The 23,770-nt window shown below is 45.3% G+C and overlaps 1 protein-coding gene across 4 annotated transcripts in view; it reads right to left on the reverse strand.

Annotated features, from left to right (window-relative positions):
- Positions 1-23,770, reverse strand: part of Lnx1 (ligand of numb-protein X 1) — a 107,371-nt gene that overhangs the window by 74,883 nt on the left and 8,718 nt on the right. For 2 of the 4 annotated variants that reach the window (XM_021163798.3, XM_085836760.1), the window contains one exon: positions 14,885-15,362. In XM_021163798.3, the coding sequence (XP_021019457.1) occupies positions 14,885-15,276 (392 nt within the window). In that variant the 5' untranslated portion in view covers positions 15,277-15,362. Of the gene's footprint in view, positions 1-6,817; positions 7,404-14,884; positions 15,363-23,770 lie in introns of those variants that run through there. The other 2 variants (XM_085836761.1, XM_029477993.2) reach the window with 2 other exon arrangements.

The raw sequence follows: 23,770 nt of genomic DNA on the forward strand, positions 1-23,770 counted from the left end.
TGTCACCAACAAACTGAACTCAGATAAAATGGCAGGTAGATTCACAAGGACTTTCGAGTACAATGCTTTGGGTCACTCCTTAGGATTTCTTCTGCTTGGATGGTAACTTCCAATCTCTATTAGTCTAGCATGTGTGCTTTGTCAAAGCTATGTTTCTCTAAATTCACTTTAACGACACTTTTCCATCCATGGAGTGTGAATGAGGAAGAGAGAGAGAAGGAGGAGAAAGAGTGAAAGACAAATTAGGTAACAAGTTGCAAACAAACTGCCATAGAAATATAATGAAATGGTAGAGAAAATTGGAACTGACTGGTTATTTGATGTCAAGGAATTATAGTTCCCTGTCTGTGTGTAATATTAGTGTTGTGGACACATTTCTTCACAATTGACCCTTTTCTTGCGAGTGGTAGCACGTGGCTACAACCCAAGAACTGGGGAGGGAGGTAGGAGGAGCCTGAGTTCAAGGCCAGCCTGGGCTTTATAGTGATTTCCTTTCTTAAAAACTAAAACCAGCAACAAAAAAGTACAAAACAAGACAAAAACCCCAAACTAAACAAAACCATCTTTTAAAGATGAAATGTTGAAATATTTACAAATTAAAAACGATAATCATGTCTAAGATTTGCTGCCAACAATTCAAGGGCACACAGATGAAAGAGATCTGACCATGGACTGAAAAAGATGGATATGAGGGACCCAGAAGTTCTTTATTTTCTTCTTTCCTTTTGTTGTCCAAAGTTTTCCACCAGAGCAAGTTAAAATGAAGGTGAAAAAACAAAAAACAAAAATGAAGCAAACCTGAAACTATAGGACAATTGAAGATGTCCTAACTTTGCCTGACAGAGTCACATGACTAGAAAGATGAGCACAGTTGGCCAAACCTTGAGTAGAACCTTGAAACTGCTGGGTTTGGACGGAGTAGAGGTTTTTTAAGAAGAGCATTTTATACCAGACAGTGAAGAGTTAGGAAACAGAATTGCTTCACTAACTCACAAAAAAGAACTTGTGGATTACCAAGGAGAAAAACGACAACAACACAAAAACAAACCAAAACACATGGAACAAGGTCACTGTGCTCTGTGGACATCAAAATCAGTACAAAGCAGCCTTCAATGAGCCTAATGTAAATGGACCAGAAATATACAGCTTCCATTTCCATCCAAATCTGTAAGTCTAAAACTAAAGGACAAATGGGAAAGCATGTGTTGAAGGCTCGGTACAGAGTTCAGTGGAAGAACACTTGCCTAATGTGGGAGGCCTGGGTTTCTTCTCTCAGAACTGCCCTATGACTGAAATGCTTTGAAGATATTCACTGAGCCCAAAAACAGTCTCCCCAAAACTGATCTTTACCCTTGTTGGAACATGATGGCCCCACCTCAGACCCTATTTTACTTGTAAACTTTATCTCCTTCCATTTGGGTCCTATCAGAACTTCACCTCAGCTACTCAAAACATATAAGCAAGAAAATGCCAGATAACTTTTCCCCCCTCCCCTTTCAAGATCAGTGAAAAAGAAACAATTTTTTTGAGATTCAGTAGGGACAACATTTGCAGACAAATCCATAAAGCTAAGGCAGTTAGTGTGGACTTCAAATGTGTTGGGGGGCCAATAACACAGCAGCAATGGGGAAGAAATAGATGCTGAAGTCATTCCTCTTGTTCCATCTCTTCCTCCTATACCCACGGTAGAATACAACTGCAGGAATTTAGATGTACCCAAGTGGATCTCTATTCACATGAAGCTCTGAAGAGGATGCTTCCCTGCTTTCTAACGTCCATGAACCAACAGCTGATGTCAGCAAGGGAGGAAAAAGAAACACAGTGATTACCATTGTGAGACCTTGACCCAGAAAAGGGAGAGCCAGTAACTGGACCACCTAGTGAGTGACAGACAAAACTAAGGCAAGCAGTCTTCTCACTTTCAAGCCCAGAATGCCCAACTATATTTGACTGACAGCTCTTTGGCCTGTGAGCCCCAAAGCAATGTCTCTGGTGCAGAATGCCCGTATGACTCGTCAGAGGTGTGCTTGGCAGATTGCCTTGAGAAAAGTTCTTCTAGGGAGGTGGTGGGTGTTTAGTGTCCTTGGTCCTAAGACACTTGGTGGGCGAGCAGCGTCCATGTGCCCTTGACTTCTGGACTGGACTCAGTTTTCAAGGCTATACACAGCATTCCCACCTCTCTTGCTGCTCTCAGCAGTTTCTCCAGGAGGCCTTACCCCTCCACAACCTTAAATGATCGAAGCAGCAAATTTAGAATAACTCAGCCTCTCTAGTACACACAGTTCTGGCGGCTCAGACCACTCTCATGCAGAACAACTATCTCACGGGGGCCAGGGACTAGGAAGCAACTTCTCTCTCCAGATCCTGGAAATGGCTACTGTGACTAGTGAGTGACTCCACTTCCAAATCAAAAATATTTATCTGACTCCAAGGTAGAGAGAGAGGGGGTGCTCTTCAGCTTTCTGAGAAGTTGCAGAGCTAAGCAATAGCATTAATCTCATAGTTATGTGTTCTAGTAACCATGATGAACTGCCTTGTGGAGAACTCCCTACAGCAGAGAGTTCATGTGCTTTTAGAGGGAACTTTGAAGGTAGAAGCGGCCTTTCAAGTTTCAGTACTTTTTCTTCAGGCTTTGCTGTGGGCACTGAGATACACGCTATACTCCAAGCATCAATGCTTTTCCCTGGAGTTCTTGCTAAACTAAAGAGTTGTTACAAATGCCACAGTAGGTCACTGAGCAGGTGATGACTACTTCAGTTCAGCGACTTCAGAGCTGTGTTCTGGAACATCTGCGAGGGGCTTAGCTTGAGTTATGGTGAGCAATTTACAACTTGTAAATTTTTTATTGCAGCGTGTCTTAGTAATGGATGGGCCAAGATGGGAAACAACCCCATTCAGTTTCGGTCCTCACTCTTCAGGTTGTTCAGCAGGTGGGCATACATCCCTCCACCACTACCTGGTGAGTAGAATTCTAAGTCCTTAGTGACGCCCAGACAGGAGGTCACAGACACACCAAGCATAGAGGTAGCTTTTATCAGAGAAGTCAGGAGATGATGGCTTCCGGCCAGAACAAAGGGCTCTTGAATGACTGCCACAGACTCACCTGGGAAATGGGAAATGGTGGCCCACGTGGGTGATCTGGATAAGTCAAGGAGGAAAATGGCTGCGCCATTTTCCCAAAAGAGGTAAATCTTACTAGGATTGAGTTAAAGCCAAGAATCATGAACTTGAAAATGCACTCTAGGTGGTCCTGAGAGCCCACCCGTTCTCAGGCCCCTGTGTATATACATGTCCCTACAGGCCCCCTCTCCACAGGCTGGAGAGGAGAGAACTCAAGGGACACTCTTAATAGTGAGGTTCCTGCCTGTGTTCTCTTTGGGGTCTAAGAAGGCCAGAGAGAGAAGCTTTTAGCTCAGTACTGTTGTGTATACAGTTGTGGGTTTGTGGTGCCTGGGGCAGAGCCCAGACTCTGAACACATGCGGCAGGTGCCCTCTCACAACCATGCATCTCCAGCCTCAGGACTTGCTTCAACAGTTCATACTCTGGGAGTGCCCTAGATTCCCTGCCTCCAACTACAGATTGTCACCCAGTACCTTGGCTTTAGGATTCTCCTGCTGAGTTCCCTCTCCTGTAAGCTAAGAAAGGCAATAAGTGACAGCAATTGTGCTTCAAGAAGGACCTACCTGCCAGTCAGAAACTCTCTGTCCTGGGGGTCAAACTGAACATACATGAGTAATCTGCTGGCTGGGACACAGTATTATTGCTTGGGATTAAATTAGTTTTAAATTAAATTTGAATGCACATAATGAATTACACACACACACACACACACACTTTAATATACATTTTGTAGGTGGCCATGGACCTCTGCCTTCTACCTAAGTGACTTCTATATTAAACATTTCCCACCTGTCTCTTGTAGGTGTGAGTTAGGACAGACAGTCCTGGACTAAATTCTGAAGTATTTGATGACTAGCTCCAGTATCCTAGGTAGGTCCCCAGTGGTGCTGAGAACTTGGTGCTAGAGAGAAGGTGACTCAAGGGAGACTCCAAATGTGGAAGCTGAGAGGACACAGAACAAGCTTCATCCAGGTAATACAGCCAAGAGCAGAGGGAAGGGAAGCCAGCCAATCCCCATGGTTCTGTCTCTGAGGTCTGGGTATCCGTGGTAGATAGGAGATCAAAGCTCTTCATTTCAAGGGCACACAGCCACCTCCTGCTGTCTCTGGGGTATTAAACACTGAGCAGTCCCCTCATGGTTGGGAATTAAATTGTCAAAGTTTTATAATAACCAGGATTTGATAATAACCACTGCTACTTGCTATTTGGAGCTGCTCTTGAGATCCCATTTGAACCCCAATTCCTACCTATACTTCAAGGTCCAGCTCACACCCCAAAGTTCTCTGAAAGCCAGAAGTGGACAATTTTTTTTTTTTACTTCCTGGAAGTAAACTGGAAACTTCTAACAAGTTCTGACCACAATGCCTTTAGAAATGCTATCCTAGAAATTCTGTAGCACCAGGCTTTCTGGAGAGCTTCAGAGGGGCCTGTTCTGTCCACAGATGATTTGAGAGACTTTGCCTCGGGGTTCATATACGTACAGGAAGAATATTTTTATACTAAAATGAAAAGCTTTCCTTTAACAAGGTTGTTAAGACTGAGAGTAGCTAAATGGAGGGGCTCTTCTACAGCATCTAAAGTAGGCCAAAGGGTGGCAACCCAAAGATAACTCCACTCAGAATTGTGAACGTGACCTTATTTAGATAAAAGGCCTTAGGTCTGAAATTAAACTAGGCTAAGGGTCTCAAGATAGGACCATGCTCATTATCCAACTGGGTCTAAGCATGGTGGCAATATCCTTATGAGAAGAAGATGCTGTGGCTTCCTAGCATGTTCATGGTCCTAGGTGTGGTACCCAGTACTGCAGGTAAACAAAAACAAAAAACAAAAAAAAAGTGGAGGAGAGGAGGGAAAGAGACACAAACAGAATTGGAAAGGATGCAGAAGAGAAGGTCTTATGTAGACAGAAAAGGAAACTACAGTTGCAAAGCTTAGAATGCTTAGAGCCAGCAGACACTGAGGACGACGGGGAAGGCTTTCCCCTACAGCTTGACAGTGGGTGTAGACTTACATCCTGATTTCAAGTATGTGGACTCCAAAACAGTGAAAACAGAAGTATCTAGATACCCAGTTTGTGGACATTTGTTTCAGCAGTCATGAGAAAATAACACAGTGATTGGCAAGGATGCAGGTGGGTGGGATGGACAGAAAGAATGAACGTGGCCCTGGATTCCAGAGACTGAAACCTCAGCCACCATCAGGAGGGGAGGGGAAGCTCTGCCACTCTACAGTGTCAAGAAAGGCTTTTGCAATGTCATAATCTCCCCAGAGGCCCTCACAACTCAAAATAAAGCCACACCCTTTCTCTCTGAGCCTTCTGCTCTCAAGTGAACCAGTGTTACTTTTCAGTTAGGTGGACCAGGCACTTCTGGAACGCAGCATCTGTAAAATAAATGACTTGCCTCAAATGCCTTTTTCTATTTGTCAAGCATTCATTGAGTAGCTACTGCCTTTGACAGACTAGTTAGTGTGAATAAGTACAAAGACGACTGATTGTCTCCACACATCCATGAGTGGTATTGCAACTTGGGTAAACTTTTTCTAACCAGAGCTCTATGAACCCTGTTTAGATTCTCTTGTTCTCTGTCCTGACCCTGGACATCCCAGCACCTAGGGAACTGAGGCAGGAGAATGAGAGTTCTGGGGCAGCCTGGTCTACACTGAAAGATCCCATCCCCCAGGGGGGCGGTAATCATTCTTACTGTAGTGTCTGTCTGGTTACCATGGAGGAATTTTGTAAATACTGTAAACTGAGCAACATATCCTCTGTGTCTGGTGGAAAGCAGCCATAGTAGTCAGTAATTCTTTCAACAAAGGAGCCAGAAAAATACTTAAAGTTATGGGCCTAAGTCATTTCCTCTCATAAAATAGATCCTAGTCATGTAGGAAAGTATATTTATATTTTAGAAGTACACTGTGAAGTAGTTGAGGGTGAAATTTTATGATAGCATAATTCAACCAAGACTATTTTAAAGATATACATATATATGTATATGTGTTCATCTTTGTATGTGTGTCTGCATGTATTTTTGAGGCAGGGTCCTGCTATGAAGTTACATAGGCTTGGATGGCCTGGAGCTTGCTAAAATATTAGTCTTGAGATTGTTATGATGGGAATATAGGCATCAAAATGGCACAGTTCTTTATCTTCTATAGGTTTAAAAATGATCCAAAATAAAAGTAAAACTTACACTTCTATAAATGCATAAGATTATCTTTCTCTCTTACTGACATGGCACCCGTTTTCAGGTATCAGCTCTGATGGCAATAGAAATCCCTTATACAAGACACACATGTCTGCTTGCAAGCTCTGGTATTAATTGCTCTCTTAGTTCTTTTTATGGAAAGGGGAAGAAGTCACATCTATCAAGAAAAGGCTAAGCACGAGCACACACACGGACACACACACACACCAAGCAGCTTAGCACAGACGTGGGAAAATGCATGTTGGAAAAGCAAGCAGCACACCCATTAAAATGATGTTTTCTATTAAGTCACAAAGCACTAAGAGTGCTGCTTCAACTGCTGTAAGGCATTTTATTCATGCATATGCAATCTATGTAGAATTACTGCCAGAAACAAATCCAGGTAGGAAAGCGACTCAGAAACTCCCTCCATCCATTACACACACACACACACACACACACACACACACACACACACACACGGAGTTGTGGGCACTGAGAGGGGACTCACAGTTCCGAGTACAGGAAGTGCAGGTTGCCCACATTGTCAATGTAGTTAGCTGGACTCAGCCAGGGCAGGACCAGAAGCAGCAGCGCCTTCATTTTCCGAGCAGTCTGCCGCCTTCCTCCTGACCACCTCCTGCCAGCCCAGTGTAGCCTGTTTAAGCAAATCTATTCATTTCCCCACAATCAGAAGATAATAATGCACCCGACTTGGAGCCTGTAGATTAAGGCATACTATAAATCATGAGCCTGTAAGAGGATTAGCTCTGGGCATCTCTGATAAAGCGGTGGGAAACCGGAGAGACCCACCATGGTTGGCAAGAGGGCTTAGGCTGAAGGCAGCAGGCTGATGAATGCCTGGGAGAGGGATGGGCCCCTCCTGCAGGATTCGGACTGGCTCTCTTGAAGCAGCTGGTACGTTTACATCACTGGCCTGGAACAGCCTGGCTGGGAGTGAGGCTGTGTTGGAAGAGGGCACGGGCATGGCACATTCAACTCCACTCCACACGGGTGAATGCGTGAATAATCAAAAGCCATACTGCAGCCTGCTGCAGAGAGATGCTCAAAATAGCATCTTGGGAGCCAAGCCTGGAGACTCTCAGCTTTGTGATGTTGATTCCCAGGAGGTGCGGAAGGAGGAACCACCCCTCCTGAGCTTGGATGCTTTACCCTTCTCCATCCTGACACAGAATGATGCCTGTGGCCAGTTGTGAAGACAGGCTCTCCAGAAGACCGGACTGTTTTACTTTGAGAATACTAATAGACATCGGTACTGTGTAAACGGGGTTTTGTCTGTGACAAGGGAGCCACCCTCGTTCTTCCCTGTGGACTAAGCTCTGGCATTTGTTGCAGTACCTGAACCTCAGTTACTGACATGACTATAATATGCATCTTTGCTTGTGGGGACCTGACCCCATTACTTCTTCCAGCTTAAAGTTGGATGGGGATTACGGGCCCTAGCTCTGATGGCCAAGACACTCCCAAAACTCCATATTCAATAAGTGTTCATGTATCTCGCCAACTCCAGGGGCTAAGTCGTCAGAGAAATGGCTCAAAGGGACAGTTAAATTCTGGATTAACAGCCTGCACTTGCAAGGAAGAGGAGGAAGAGGAGTACAGGAGGGTCTACATCCGGGGGGCAGGGGAACTGCAGTCAGCTCTACAGCGTCTGGGAGTTTGACATCAGAATTGGGTATCAAGGCAAAGCTGGCTGAGAGCATTCAAATGGAGCCGAGCTTTGCCTGTGCACTGAACATTCATAGTCTAGATCAGACATAGGCATTTCTGGTAGAGTCTGACATACTCATGGCTAATCTCACCGAGGCCAGAATTGAACTTGACTCCTCTGGCAGGCAGAGAAGGCTGGTATGCAGGAGTGAGTCAGAGCTGTTGAAGAGCAGTAAGGAGGAAGCTGGAGGTGACAAACTTGAGATTGGAATCCCAGCTCTGTCTCATGCTGGGTGTCATAGCTATGCTGCCCACCCTCTCTGAACTTCCTCCTCTATAGGAGAGCATCAGCAACAACAAACAGCATTCTAACTCAGAGCATTGCTACGGAGGCAGAACCAAATGATGCCTACGTCATCAGTAATCGCCAATGATGCTTAGTCACAGCAGCTCGTCTATCCTTGTCTCATTTTTTTTTTTCTCTTCCCTCCTAGACCGAGAAGGAGGATATTCTGCCATCTTTTTCTAAATGTGGGTTTGAGCAAGTTCTGGTACAATCTCTTCTTACACATGCTCACCCTAGAGTGTGATCCCTAACTCGCATGCAGCACGCTGTAGCTACCATGACATCCATCGTAATGACGTGAATGGACATGGCAGGGTATGAATGACAACTCAATACACGTTCTAGGAAAAGTGAAAGAGGGCATATCCATTTGTATCCTTGCATTTCAGGATGAACAGTTGGATGAATGAATGAGAACGCAACAGAAAAACGAACACATCCTTCTCATTGTTCCTTTGTCATACTGTGCCACCTGGCTGCCTACCAAATATCTGATCTTCCTTCTAACAGAATCCATGTTTATTTGTGTCAGGAACACACTTGGCTTCTCTTGTAGATGGGTGGCCCTGGATTCTGACCAATAAAGTTTAAACAAATTCCAGAAAGGTCTTGAAAGGAAACGGTCTCGGCTCCCTTCCTGCCTGAAACTACTAGGAGATCCTATGGCGAGCAGCCGTTTTTTGGGAACACGCAGTGACCAGCTTGAGGGTGGACACTAAACTGAAAAACAGAAGGAAGCCTGGACACCTGATGGCATCTGGGTGACATCATCGTAGTCCCAGCCTTGCTACTGAGACTTTGTGTTCCATGAGAAAAAGAAAACTTCCCAACTCCTTACTCCTATACCAGTTGATGTCCTCTTACCTGCCAGATGGAATCCTAATCAGTGGAACTCCCTCGGGGATCAAAGCTCTCACTTGGAATGGCCATGTATTGTTCTACAGCTTCCTTAAGAGTAAACAGCCCTAACCCTAATCCATGCCCTGGTGCATTACTGCCTGTCCTTTTTGCCCTGCAAGCCCCCTCAGCTATCCACCACTGTTTCTCATTTTCTTTTCTCATTGCTAAACAGAGATGAGGTAAGGACCCAGCTGGGCTTATAACTAGAGAGTCACAATAATGCCAGGCATGGTGGTGTATAACTTTAATCTCAGCTCTTGAACAGCAGACAGGTGGATCTCTGTGGAGTTCAAGATCAGCCTGGCCTACATAAGCGAGTTCCAGGACAGCTGGAGTTACCTGGCTGTACTGGCTAGTTTTGTGTCAACTTGACACAGCTGGAGTTATCACAGAAAAAGAAGTTTCAGTTGAGGAAATGCCTCCATGAGATCCAACTGTAAGGCATTTTCTCAATTAGTGATCAAGGGGGAAAGGCCCCTTGTGGGGGGACCATATCTTGGTTCTATAAGAGAGCAGGCTGAGCAAGCCGGGGGAAGCAAACCAGTAAAGAATATCCCTCCATGGCCTCTGCATCAGCTCCTGCTTCCTGTCCTGCTTGAGTTCCAGTCCTGACTTCCTCTGGTGATCAACAGCGGTATGGAAGTGTAAGCCGAATAAACTCTTTCCTCCCCAACTTGCTTCTTGGTCATGATGCTTGTGCAGGAATAGAAACCCTGACTAAGACAGTGGTGAGACCTTGCCTCAAAGAACAAAACTCTATAAAGTCACTGTGAGAAGATGTGCCAGTGTGGATATTCTGCCAACCTGAAGTGGCCAAGCAAACAGGTCCAAAAGTAATGCTCTGGGTTCCTTCTCCTGCAGTGAACGCCTACCTAGACTGTGGACAGCCAGCTAAGCACAGATTGTACTGAAAATGCCAGAAAAGAGCCCCTGATAGAGTCAGGGGCCACAGAGGGCCCAGGGCAGATCTTTGAAGGAGATATTCCCAGGACATTGACCAGATTTCATCAAGACAGTCTTCCTGAGAACCTGCAGCCAAGTGGGGCTTGAGCCGACTGAATCATGTTCTCATTCCAGCCTCTTTCAAAACACTGAACAATGATTTCTTTTTGCCTGCCAGAAGGTGCTTAGGTAGAGTCAGCTCTATTATCTCCCACTTTTAACAAGAAAGAGAAATAAGCAAGCCGGGCGTGGTGGCGCACGCCTTTAATCCCAGCACTCAGGAGGCAGAGGCAGGCGGATTTTTGAGTTCAAGGCCAGCCTGGTCTACAAAGTGAGTTCCAGGACAGCCAGAGCTATACAGAGAAACCCTGTCTCGAAAAACCAAAAAAAAAAAAAAAAAAAGAGAAATAAGGATAGAGAGGCAGCTCGGCCACTAAAGGCTCATAACCAAACCATCAAGAGAACGAGAGAGGCAGAGGGCAGAGAGTTGGTCCTATGAAGCAACACTGTGTGGGATGTTTTCAGCACCTCTTCTTTAGCCTTCCAAGGTTAGCTTTCTCAGAAGCAGAAATCCCAGCCTCTTCCATTAGGGCTTAGGCTGTTATGGTTCTTGATAAATGTCACACATGCAGATGAGGTTGTCATCTAGTGGAGATATGATAAAATTGACCTAAGTCTTCCCCTGAAGCAAAGGCTAGCAAGGTGGTGTCTATGCACACTCAGAACGACAGGAGATATGGAGAGAGACTTACCAGCCAGGCCAGTTACTGTGGCCCCATGACATCTCCTGGCATTATATGTTGGTTAGAAGGCTGCCATCCAACTCAACCAGCCCTGTGCCCCTAACTAGGATCTCTGAGCAGACACATGTGACATCATCTAAAGGCATATAAGAGGGCAGAAATCAAGAGAACCTATCAAACTCCACACACTGGGTCCCCGGCTCCCAGTACTCCCAGAGTGCTCTAGTCTGAGGCAAGTGTCAGCAATGGGCAGAAGCTCAAAGCCACAATTCATCCTGCATGTTTTACTAAAGCTTTCCCCAGCTCAGGCTTTTCAGGTCACTGTGTATAGATGGCCAGAACCCTGAAGGACGTGGCATCTGCTTACAGATGTGATACAGCTGTACCCCAGACACAAGTCTACCATCTGTTAAAGATGTAAAATTCAGTGAAATCAGCAGAAGACGTTCACAAGCCCTACTCTCTGACATTATCTGTTTACAATGGACCATGTACATGGCAGATTTAAGAGTTTTCATCACCAAAAACTTGGTATGTGCAGAGCATGTTAAAAACCTGCCCCCCCTCCATTAATCCACTCCACAATACATTGATGCTTAAAGCACAATGCTGTGCACCATAAATATATTATTGGAGACAGGGTATTAGGTAGCCCATATCCACGTTGAACTCCCTATAGAGTTAAGAATGTCCTTGAACTCATGATCCTCTTGCTTCTGTCATTCAAGAGCTGGGTAACAGATGTGCGCCCCTACCCTTGGTTGATATGGTGCTGGGGCATCACACCCAAGGTTTTGTGTGTAGCAGTCAAGTGCTCTACCAACTGAGTTACATTCCCAGCTCAGCAATTCTTTATTTTAAAAATAAGCTTCTATGTATGTCTACTGAAGAAAGTGACAATAAGAGTGGTCGAAAATGCTAAATTGTTGGGTGTGGTGGCGCATGCCTGTGGTCCCAACATTGAGGAGATGGGGGCAGGAAGGTCAAGATTTCAAAGTCATCTTCAGCTACAGTATAGAAGTCGAGGTCAATTTCCTCTTCATGAAAACTCCTCTCAAAAAATATGAGAAAAAAAAGAGCAAAACATCTTCGCAAAAGCTCTCCCCAGAATCTCCACAGGCCAGTGGCTCCAGCCATCAGCCTCATCACACCCTTGAGGCAAAGAGATACTTGCCTCCTGGTCACCTGAGTCTTCCCAGTTCAACAGATGTCTAAAACAATAACTACTGGTTCTTCCTAAAGTCCCTTTTAAGAGAAGGAAAAGGTGGTCTACTGACCAGTAATGGTCAATGCCTCTAAAGGATAAGAAGGCAGGCCCACAGTTAGCTCTGAATAAATAAATTTTTACAAACAAAGATTTGGGTCTGGTGCTGGAGGGTGTCTCTGCCTATATTAAGCACTTGATGACTAATGTGTATTTTGGGAAACGCTGGTGTCAATCTACTCAGGCAGCTCTAGTGTGGAGGGAGAGGTGTAAAGGCAGGTGTTGGGGCCCATGCTTCCTTAAAGTGGGGGGTTTTCCTCCCCAGAGAGCCACAGCTTGAAGAGGTAACTGCACTTCTGTCAGGCTGGGCTTCCTCCCTCACAGCTCTTTCCCAAGCACTCTTCATTACCAATCCTGTGATTGCCAACACTTTTCCCCCAGCTTCCTTGAGATGTTCTGGTCATGGGGTAGCATCGACAGGTGCAAGAATGGAAGTTCTGTTGGGGCAGCTAAGTCTGGATTTCTTCCCCTGTAGCCCCATGGGACTACCCTGGCTTGTTGTTCCTCCATCACTGTTTGGTCATCCTCAAGGAGGAAGCATCTAGAAGCTGAAGGGGGTGAGAAACAAGAACCTCACCGATAGCCTGGCCAAGGAATTCAGCCCAGACACCCTTTGATGTTGGTTGGGTACCTCCCAGCTAGATTGGATTTATTGGATTTCCAACCCTTTGGAGAACTCTGAGATAACAAACCTGAGTTATGTGAAGTCAGAAAGCATGTGATTACTGTTACAGCAGCAATGGGGAACTAATACATCCCAATTAGGAAAAAAAAAGATGAAAATATGGCAGAGACTGGACAATGGCACATGTTCATATTTCTACCAGATTTCTCTTTAGGTCTCCAATATTCCTTACCCAACATGCTCCCTGGTCTTGGCATAATTGGACAGAACCTACCTTACCTTTGACCTTGAGTTTATGTTCCGTTCCACAGTGCCTCAGACCTGGGCAAAATTATCAGCAAAGGTCACTAACACGCACCCTCACCACCATCTCTTTTGATCACACCCTCCTTGGGGAAAGCATTTATTATAAACCTACGCTGGAAACATCTGGCTGGACGTCTTGAGTCTGCCGTCATAACCAGCATGGGAAACACGTGCTAAGCAATACACGCAGGCCCTTGTATGAGAAAAGCTTTCGTGTTAGAGAATGCACTCATGTCTCAGAAGACAAAGCCACAGATTCATGACCTAAGGTATGTGACCTTTAAAAAAGTTACCTGCACCTACCTCTTGCCCTGGCCATGACAGGAACCAAGATAAACACAAGCCTGCAGATTTCCTCTTACAAAATGACTGTGGTATTATTATCCACACTTGATTAAGCACCCTAAGTATACTGAGAAGAGCTCCTCACAGGAAATAGGCCCAGAGCCACCAGTGAGGCCATCCACAGAGGAATGCCCGGGCACACAACACCGAGAAGGGACAATTTGAGAAGCAGGTGGGGGAGCAGGGGATGCCAGTCACCAGCAGCAGTAGCACATCTCCTTTCTGCCACCAATGTGTGCACCTTGGCCAAAAGAGAAACAGAAAGTCACTCAGAGGGTGTTCTGGTTAAGTTTATGTCACCTTGACACAGCTACAGCTATCTGAGAAGAGAGAACCTCCAAGGAGAAGATGACTCCATCAGGTTGTCAGAAGGCAAGTCTGTGGGACATTTTCCTGATTAATGACTGATATGGGAGAGCCTAGCCCACTATTGGCGGTACTACCCTTGTCCTGGATGCTATAAGAGAGAACACTGAACAAGCCAGGAAGTAGCACTCCTCCACGGCCTCTGCTTCAGCTCCTGCCTCAAATCCCTGCCTCAGCTTCCTCTAATGCTGGACAATGTGATTGGCATGTGTAAGTCAACTAAACCATTTTCTTCCCAAGTTGCTTTTGGTCATGGCATTTATCACGGCCATAGGAAGCAAGCTAGAATGAAGGGTGATATTTTCCTGATTTTTCTCATGTTAAAAACTTAGTTTGAGTTAAAGAGCTTGCTATTATAGAACCCAACTCTATATATGATGAAAATATGTCAATAAAAAGTTAAAATTAAAAATAAGTAAATGAATAAACGTAGATCCTACATGAATTAGAGAGATGGTTTACTTATAGAAGGATTTCTTTGGGCTCATGGTTTCAGAATTTCTTTCCATCCTGGTGAAGAGAGTAGCCAGAAAAAAGAGAGAAAAGAGGGGCACTTGGACCTAGCATGAACTCAGAGGTATGCCCTGGTAAGCTATTTCTTTCAGCTAGGCTCCATCTCTTGAAGCTCCTGCTACTTCCACAAAGAGCACCCTTGGCTGAGGACCAAGCATTTGAAACACGACCTGGTGGTGATATTTGATATGTAAGTCCCGACATTCATAGCACCATTTTTTTTTCTGAACTATAAACACATAAGCGCTTGCACACAACCCAGTCCTACTTAGTGATATTTCCTCACACTAGTTCACAGCCATCAACACCTAGGCTGTGTTGTATTGGAACAGATCTCTTCACTGGTTCCAGAGAGAGAGAGAGAGAGAGAGAGAGAGAGAGAGAGAGAGAGAGAGAGAGAGAGAGAGAGAGAGAGAGAGAGAGAGAGAGAGAGAGAGAGTGAGTGTGAGTGTACAGGCATCCTATAGAGTGCCAGGGCACTGGAAAGAGTCCTTGCTGCACCCGAGTGGATGTCTTTCTAGCTGGCTCTGGGAAAACAGAAAGAGAAGGGTTCCTACCTTGTCTGGAAATGATGCTGGAGATCACAGCGCTGTAGCACCTCGGTGCAGTGCTCGGTGAACGGGCAGGTGACCAACAGCTTATTGAGAAGCTTGTTGACCAAGATGCTGGATTTCTTGCAGTGCTGCAGAACCACAGGCTTTCGATCCACAGGACAGAAGTCCTTCTCCACCAGGAAGTTGGTGAGGCACAGGGTGCAGTAGGTGTGTCCACATGGAGTGTCCAGAGGGTCCAGCAATGCTTGTAGGCAGATGTGGCATATGAGGTCGTCATCTACATCCTCTGTATACGTGTAGAAGTGGTTTTCCTCTGGGGAGTGGTTTTGGCCACACACTACGCACAGCGGCTCGGGACTGGGATCTGGGTCATCTGCAAGGTCCGGTTGGTTCATGGCGATGTAGGGCTCAGAAAACTCAGGAAAAGCAGTATTTCCTCAGGAGCAGGTCAAGATATTCTAAGAGTCACCCACATGCAACCCTACAAAAGAACAAGGCAGCTCATGATCACACCATAGCCTGAGGAGGAGGGCAGAGCTCCTGTGAGCAGGGCTGAGCTGGGACTGAGAAGGCCAGGCTCGAACATCTACTCTAAGATGCTCAGGTAACTAGCTTTACCTCACTGAACCTCTGCTTCGTATTATAGGAATAATGTAGACCAGCAATAGTCCAGTCTTAATGGGTAAATAATCACTTGGGGCCTGTCTCTGGTAAAATGTGTAGATCCAATACAAGAGATTATATTTCGTTAAGAAAATTGAACCTGATGTCTCTTCATTACCTTTCTCGTCTGTCTGGTTATCACTAGTGAAGTGGCCTCGGAGTTCAGTCCTACCACTACCATGCATGGATGCCTTTAACCAGTAAGGAGCAGAGTAACCACAGCCCACCTTATAGGGCTGACGTGAGGATTAAGTAAGTTTGTTGAAGATGTTTGATTTTCACAAGGCATACACAAAGTATGGATTAACCACTGGTGATTTTCTTATGTGTGTTTCAGGATTTCTTTTGTCTTTGGTCTATCTTTGTTGACCTAGAAAATGGAGTTTCAGTTCCCACAGGAGGATCTTTCTGCTTTGTCATTACAGTAGACTTTGATGACAGTTGTCTTTGATTCAATTATATATGGATATTTTTCCCCAGGAAAAAAAAATCCCATGGCAATATGTCTTTTCCTTTGATACAGGAGTTCCCAAAGGATGGGATTTTTCCAATGTTTGATTTTATACCTTGGAAGTCTCTTAGACAATTAATAAATACTCTCAATTATCAACTCTAAGCCAGGCTGTGAGCCAACAGGGAGACCTCAAACACTTATGTAAAGGATACAATTTTAGGGAGTCCTCAGTCCAGAGAGGAGGTGGACACTCACATAACTTGGCAGAGATCGTTGTCTGCCGGGACTCTGCCAGTATTTAAGCCAAGGGTGCATTGAGCCTCCTGTCCCCTTCTATTCCCTCACCTCCCCTGCAACACAACTCCTTTTTTTTTTTTCTTTTTAAAAATAAGTAAAGTCTTTCCACTTTCTATGGGGACATAAAGACACATGAACTAGACAGAAGGTGGATGCATGTGGAAGGGGCATGCCTGTCACACACTGAGGCGCCATCTTTCTTCTTTTCCAAACATTTTGAGCTTGTTTGTTGAAACACAGTTTTATCTCAGGAAAATACATGCCTTCCAACCTGCACTGAGTCGGCTTCATTGTCTACATTTCTGAGCTCAGCTAGGATGCCTGAAGCGTCAAGAGTCCAGCATTTTACTTCTCTCTCCCTGAGTCCACAGAATGCTAACAGTCGAGAGGGGAAGTTGCTGTCAATCTAGAGATCAAGGAAACCTCATGGCTGCTATTTGTCCTTGGAACTCTGAGAAGGCACTGGAAGTTCCCAGGAAATCCTTTCCAGGAGGTCAGAAATAGTTGAGAATAAATGTGAGAATGGAAATGGGCCACCCAAAAGTTGTCATCTTACTGTATGTATGTAAGAAGGGCGCAGAAGGGTAAATCTCTAGGTCTTTGGAGATTCTTATAGAGTTGTGGCATACACTCCCATGTGCTCTGGTCCTGCCCTTACTTGTTCTGCTGTAAGGAAGGAGACAGTCTAACAGAAAACCAGGCAGTAGCTGCAGGCACCAGTGACAAGTTAACTGTTCATTTTGAGTGTCATTGCTTTTTCAGTGACATGGCGGCAGAGACCTCATGTGTGGCTTGTATAGTGTGTTCCTGGAGGAACCTCACTCAGGATCTTCTTGGGGTGAGGGGAGGAAGGTAGAAGAAGACAAGGAGAAGCCCTGCCTCCCTTGCTGTGGTCTGGGCAAGTGCCTCCCAAAGGTTCATGTGCTACAGGCTTGGTCCCCAGGGTGCTGCTACTGGGAGGAGAGGGAGTGGAGCTTTTGAGAGGTGGGGTATAGGGCTGGTCATAAAGTCTTTGGGATGTGACTTTAACCTTTTATTATTACTATAAAGGACCGCATAAGGGTGTTTCTAGCACATATACCATGTACTTTGAACATATTCCAGTGCACACCCCTGGTGCTCTCTTCCTCTTAGCCCTTCTTCTTTCCCATGAAGCCTCTTTGTGCCCAGTTCTTCCATAAGTTGCCTTGATCATGGTCTGCACAGCAATAGAAAAACAGACACTGACTGGTGTCTTTCATAATTGTAACATGAGGCTGACTAAATGTATGACCTCCTCCACCATGCCTATATATACACTGGCACATCACCTTCCTTAGAATATTCTGCACCAAGAGTCCTACCTTACAAACGAACAAAAAACCACCTCAAAACAAAATTCCCTGTAGGTCACAGACTAGATAAAATCCCACTCACAAATAGATTTCTACAATTCTGTGTTAATAAAGAAGAAATGTGGTTGTTCTCTCTCTCTCTCTCTCTCTCTCTCTCTCTGTGTGTGTGTGTGTGTGTGTGTGTGTGTGCGCGTGTGCGTGTGCGTGTGTGTGTGTGTGTCAGTGTCAGTGTCAGAGTCTCACTATGAGTGAGACCAGGCTGGCCTCCTAACTGCTGAGATTCAAGGCGTGCAGCACCACACCAATCCAGATGGATGTTTTTATAACTTTGCTTCCCATGTGCCAGACACTGTGTTGAGACATTATTAGATTGTGTCATTTTTATCCTCTCAAGGCCTCATGACATTTTGTTTTGTTTTTAATTAAACAGATCAGGAAACGGGAGCATAGCACCTAAGTGACTGGCCAGTCACACCCAAAGGAAACTAAGCAGGCCAAGCTACCAGACTCTCCTCTTCCTAACCCTGCCACCCTCTGTCTCCCAGTGTCTCCAGTATGAAATGGTCAGAACTCCAATAATGTAACTACTTCAATATAAAAAACCTAGGAAAGCCAAAGGATTTAAATCTCTTTAGGTCTCACTGTCAGTAGACATGTCAGTAGACATGTCAAAGCTCTGAAGAGACAGAATCCTTGCCTCTGAGGAGAATTGCAGTGTCCCAGGGACAGAATTACACAGACAAGATTAGCAAGCAGAGCAGGGTTCAGCTCACACTCCAATGCTCCCTGCCCCTCACCTCCTGACTTCCTCCCCTCTCCCAACCTTGCCTCCAACCTCCCTTCCCTTTCTCCCAATCCCACTCCTTTTCCTTCTCCTCTCAGAGCATGAATCCGCTGGCTCTTGGCCAGATGGTAAACCAACTTCTTAATGTAATGTTAATGTAAACACCACTTATATTTTTTTGTGTGTGTGAATTTACTTTAGACTAAATAAAGTCTACATAAATAAAAAAAAAAAAATTGGCCATGAGAGCATTGGCTGAACAAGCAGTTTGGGCTCTATAACAATGAACTAGGTAGACTTCAGAAAATAACATTTTATCCGCTTACCTGCCAGTTCTTTTTGTGTTTCTATCCTGTGAACATAGAATATATATCATTTTGCTATCTTGCTTTTAGACATACATGAGCCTAGCTCTTGGGATGAGACGACAGTAACAAGGATCATTTAATCTAACAGAGAGACATGTTTCTCCCCTAGAAAGTAGAGTCCAAGGCTGAGGTAGGTAGAGAATATTTGTTTAAACCTGCTCAGTAGGCCTGTCCTTCTGGCCCTGTCTGAGAAGGGCAAGGAGATGTGGCTTTCATACAGATTAGAGTGAGAAAACACAAAGTGGAAGTCAGACTTTCTTGGTCTCCCACATTAGCAACGGCAACAATCTCTTCCCTTTTCACTTAGAAGACAAATGTGCCTTTCAGATGTTGACACAACCTAGAGTCAACTGGGAAGAGAAATCTCAATGGGGGATTGATTTTCTCTTTTGGGTCAGCCTTGGTGTATGTCTGAGGGGGGACTGTCTTAATTACATCAATTGATGTGGAGAGATCCAAGCCACTGTAGGTAACACCATTCCTTAGGCAAGGGAGAGACCTGAAGTATATATAAGTGGAGAAACATAGTTGAGTGCAAGCAAGCATGTATGCATTTTTCTCTGCTCTCAAAGGTGGATGAATATGCCCATTTCTCTCCAGTCCCAGTCCCAGGCACAGTGATTTCCCTTTGAAGATGGACTGTAATCTGGAAACACTGGCTGCAACAAACCTCTTCCTCTCTAATTAGCTTTTTGTCAGGGTATTTTAATCATGCTGATAGAAATGGAATTCTAACAGAAGTCTACTGTAGCAATGTGGCCCTGGTGTGCTGTGGACACCTTTCTTTCTCCTTGCAGGACACCCTTAAAGTTCATAGAAAGCAAATGGATAAACACATCATTTGGCTCCACTGAAAAGTTCGTATTCTTCTATTGAAAGAACCAATTTCACTCTAAAGCGTCCCTTAAATTGTTTCCTGAATCCCTGTTTCCAAGACTAGTGAGGAGATTCTATAATGCTCAAGGAATTGAAGGACCATCCCAGCTATTATAGAGCTCAGGGGTGGAGTTCTGACCTAACATTCATAAGGCCCAGCACAGCAAACCAAACAAATAAGGAAAGAAATCATGAGAAAACTAAGATGCCCTTCAACTTGTAGGGATGACAGTATGTCTTGCATCAGTAACGTTTTAAAGCTGACACATAGACACTGCATTGAAAGGATGCTTTGAGAGTTGTCCTTTGATCAGACATTAATGACTTTGCAAAACAAATCATTCTACCCTCCAGTAGGCCTTTACATCAAGGGAAATATTTGAGGGAGAGTTTGTCTCCCTGAGGCTCCTCCCCTCTCCAGGGAACACGGGATTATCCATGGAGCTCTTTAGTGCATCAGTATGTGAATACGTGTCCTTCTCTGGACTGAATTGGACTCACCCAGTATTTCTTCAGGTTTCTGGTCTCTATGAGGCTGGCTATCTCTCCTCAGCAAGCACCCCAACTTGTCTGTGGGTCTCCTAAAGTGCCTGCAAAGGGCAAACTCCAGAAAAGAGGGAGGTCGGTGACTACCCGTGAGCTGACTGACCCTTGGGCTAGCCTAGGATGCTTCCTAGCTGCTGTTGAGTGACCACTCGGGAGATGCTGCCCTGCGGATTGGTCGGAATAGTGTGTGCATGCCTCTGTGTGTATGGGGTGGGGGGAAGGGAGATGGAGAGGGAGAGCATGTGTGAGCATTTAGTGGATTCAGTCAACCACAGGTCAGGGTAGAAGGAAGGCATCTATGCTAAATATGTAACCTTTTCTCATTAGCATTTTCCTAAAACTTCAGCATAGCAATGCTCCTACATCGTATTAGATATTTTAAGTAATCTAAAGAAGACTTGCGGTATGCTGGAGGATGTGTGGGTATTAAATGTAAGCACAGCACCATTTTATAGACGAAACTTGAGCCATCTGTGGATTTGGGTGTCTGTGAGTGGGAAGGGATGTTCTAGAAGCATCTACACTATAGAGGGACGGCAATCTCACCATAGGTAGACAGACAGACAGATGGAGATAAGATCTAGGGTTATAAGGAGAAGCATGGAGCTTGTAAAAGCATAAACAAGGTCTGTGGACGTGGTTGAGAAGACGGAAAGCTATTTTGTGGCTCTATATAAACAGAAGGAGGCCTTCAACACCTAAGCAGTCTGGCGTTAAAATCCACAGTTTTCTGTTAACTCTAGGACTGATGGCATTTGGGGATGCTTTCAGCTATCTTATTCATCTCATTTTTAAATGTATGAACAACATATAATGCAAAAGGAAAAAAAAAGAACTGGAAATCAATTAAATGAACAGTCAATCGGTGATGTTTTTGCCACCCAGAGCACAAATATTAAAATTCAGCAGCACGCGAAAAGGTTGAGGTGATGGGCAGAGAGAGCAGCCCAGGGGAGAAGGACCAGGGGCTGCCAGCCCCACCCACAAAAGACACACAGTACTAAAAAGGAAAGTGTCTGAGGAGAGCTTGTCACCTTAGATGGTGGCAGTTGTCCCAACCCAGGGAAAAGGCAGTTGCTGGACAGCCTTGCTGCAGGAAACTCTCACTAACACACTACCTTGAGAAAGCACCCCCCCCCCGCCCCCCGCTTGAATCCATCTTTAAATAACAGATACACTGTGCTGAGTCACGTCACAGCCTGAGGTGCTGAGTCAGAAACTGGGATGAGAATTCCTAAATAACCAGATTCCTAACCTGATCTTTAAGATTAGTTCCCATCCTTAGGTCACCATAGTTTGTTGCCTTGCTTTTGGTTTTTTAAAAGCACCTAGTGGTCAGCTTCACCATCACCATGGTAACACGCCCAGGCGTTCCCAAAGAGGTTTAACTGAGGAATGAAGACCCATTCCCAATGTGGGCAGTGCCAGTCAATGGCTGGAAACTGACTACAGCAGGGGGGGGGAGGGGGAGATGCCGCTGAGCCCAGCATTCAGCTCTCTCTGCTTCCTGACTGAATACAGGCGACCAGCAACTGGCTCTCTCATCTTCCCTCCCTCCGTGGACGGTATCCTTCAAACCATGAGCAGAAACAAACCCTTTCTATAATATTCTTTTGTCGGGAACTCCATCACAGCAATGGGAAGACTAATATAATGACTATTAAAATCGTGGTTGCTGAACTTTTTCTGTTCCTTAAACTTTGCACCCCAAGGCGATTGCCTCGCTTGCTTTCCCTATAACCAAGGCCTTATCAATATTTTTTTTTCCTTAGGAGTTCAAGTAGGGAAAGTTGGGTGTCAACACTGTGGCTCAGACCCGGCCCGGGGATTAGCTGCCTCAAGGAGTCTTCACATTTTCCTTGTGTCACCCCTGGTAGCCAGCCAGGTACAATGAGGAAATGGTGGACTTGGTCTAGTGCATCAGAGGTGTGCCACTGAACTCTGAATGGATCACAGCTCCACCTCATTTCCTGCGTGGTAGAGACACCAGGTGCACAACTGTCTGGTGGGCTCACAAGAGGGATGCGATAACAAGTGTGGAGCGATATTCCCTAAGACAAATCACCCTGGTCCAGTGGGAACTTTGTTGTGTGAGGACACCCAGGTTGTCTATAACCAGGACACTGCCCAGAATGTGGCAAACAGTGGGAGGCTAGGTCCTACTGGAGAGGTGGTCACCTTGTGACTTGAGGGAGGGTAGGGACATGGTCCCTGAGGTGTAGATCATCCCATCTTCCTACCTTAGCCTCCTGAGTGCTGAGGTGACAAGTGTCTATCACTGCATCAGCTCTGTAACATTAACTTAAAGTTGTTCAAAATCTTTTTATCCCTCAACCAATCCTAATGTTTTACAATGTTTTTCAAATATATACAGATTACCCCTACCCTAAGTGATCACGCAGGTAACTTAGCTCCAAGACATGGACTCGGGGAACAGGGCTTGGAGAGATAGCTCAGCTGGTGAGGTGCTTATCTTGAAACCACAGGAACCTGAATTAGATCCCCAGATCCCACATAACAAAACAAAACACCAAAAAAAAACCAAAAAACAAAAAACAAAACAGCCAGGCAAACAAAAAGCCATGCCTGTGGCATAAGCGTTAGTCCCAGCACTGAGAAGGTGAAAGATTCCTGAGCCAACCTAGCAGATGGGAAAACTGTAGGTCAAAGGAGAGCCCCTGCCTCAAAAGGGCCAAGTGGATGGTGCCTAAGGAATGACACCTAAGGTTGTCCTCTGCCCTTCATATACACGTGTGCACCCGCACATACACAGATACCTAAGGCTATCTTCTGCCCTCCACCTACACATGCGTGTAGCCTCACATACGTGCATATCCTGCATGAACACAATCCCTATGAAGTAGAAACGGAACCTAGTCTGGCAGTGTGGGCTCAGTGATGACATGCTTCCCTGGGAAATGTGAGGCCCTGGGTTCAGGCTCCAGCATCACCAACAACAGAACAAAAGAGCTACCTAGAAACCCCTGAGGTGTAGAGTTTTTGTTAATGATGCTTTAAAACTTGGGGAAGCACTGTTGGGCAACATGGTGACAACATTTCAAACTGGCCCTGGGGCCTCACATCAGACATAGCCAGGTCACTCCTCATTCCTAGGCAGAAGCTTAGCCGTGGAGAAGCCCAGTGGACCAGTGTCAGTAACTGCTTCCCACAGTGGCCCTGGCCACCTGCTCTCTCTCTCTCTCTCTCTAAAGGAATCTGCCCGGCAGGCACATTTGTCTCAGCAGTGCTCTGGCCCTGGCTAAACCTCTTAAAATAGGTTATAGGGAAAGCAATTCCCAGATAAGACCTCTCTCTCTTCCTTGACCTTATTTATGCCTTAAGTCTCAGATTCATTCAGTGAGCACTGAAGGCTCTGATAACGTACGATCTTTTTAATAGGTACTGATTATGAATGGAGATACGTTATTCCTTGCCTTACAGAATTGTAGATAACCAGGAAAACCAGGCATTTCAATGACCTGAATACAAAGAGTCACTTATGGGATAAAAACTATCTTTAAAATAAAAGGGAAGGTTGGAGGAGGAACCTGTGTGTGCACAGGGGAG

The sequence above is a fragment of the Mus caroli genome, unplaced genomic scaffold, assembly GCF_978045245.1.
Source record: "Mus caroli unplaced genomic scaffold, Mus_caroli_1 scaffold_4, whole genome shotgun sequence".
In the NCBI taxonomy this organism is placed as follows: Eukaryota; Metazoa; Chordata; class Mammalia; order Rodentia; family Muridae; genus Mus; species Mus caroli.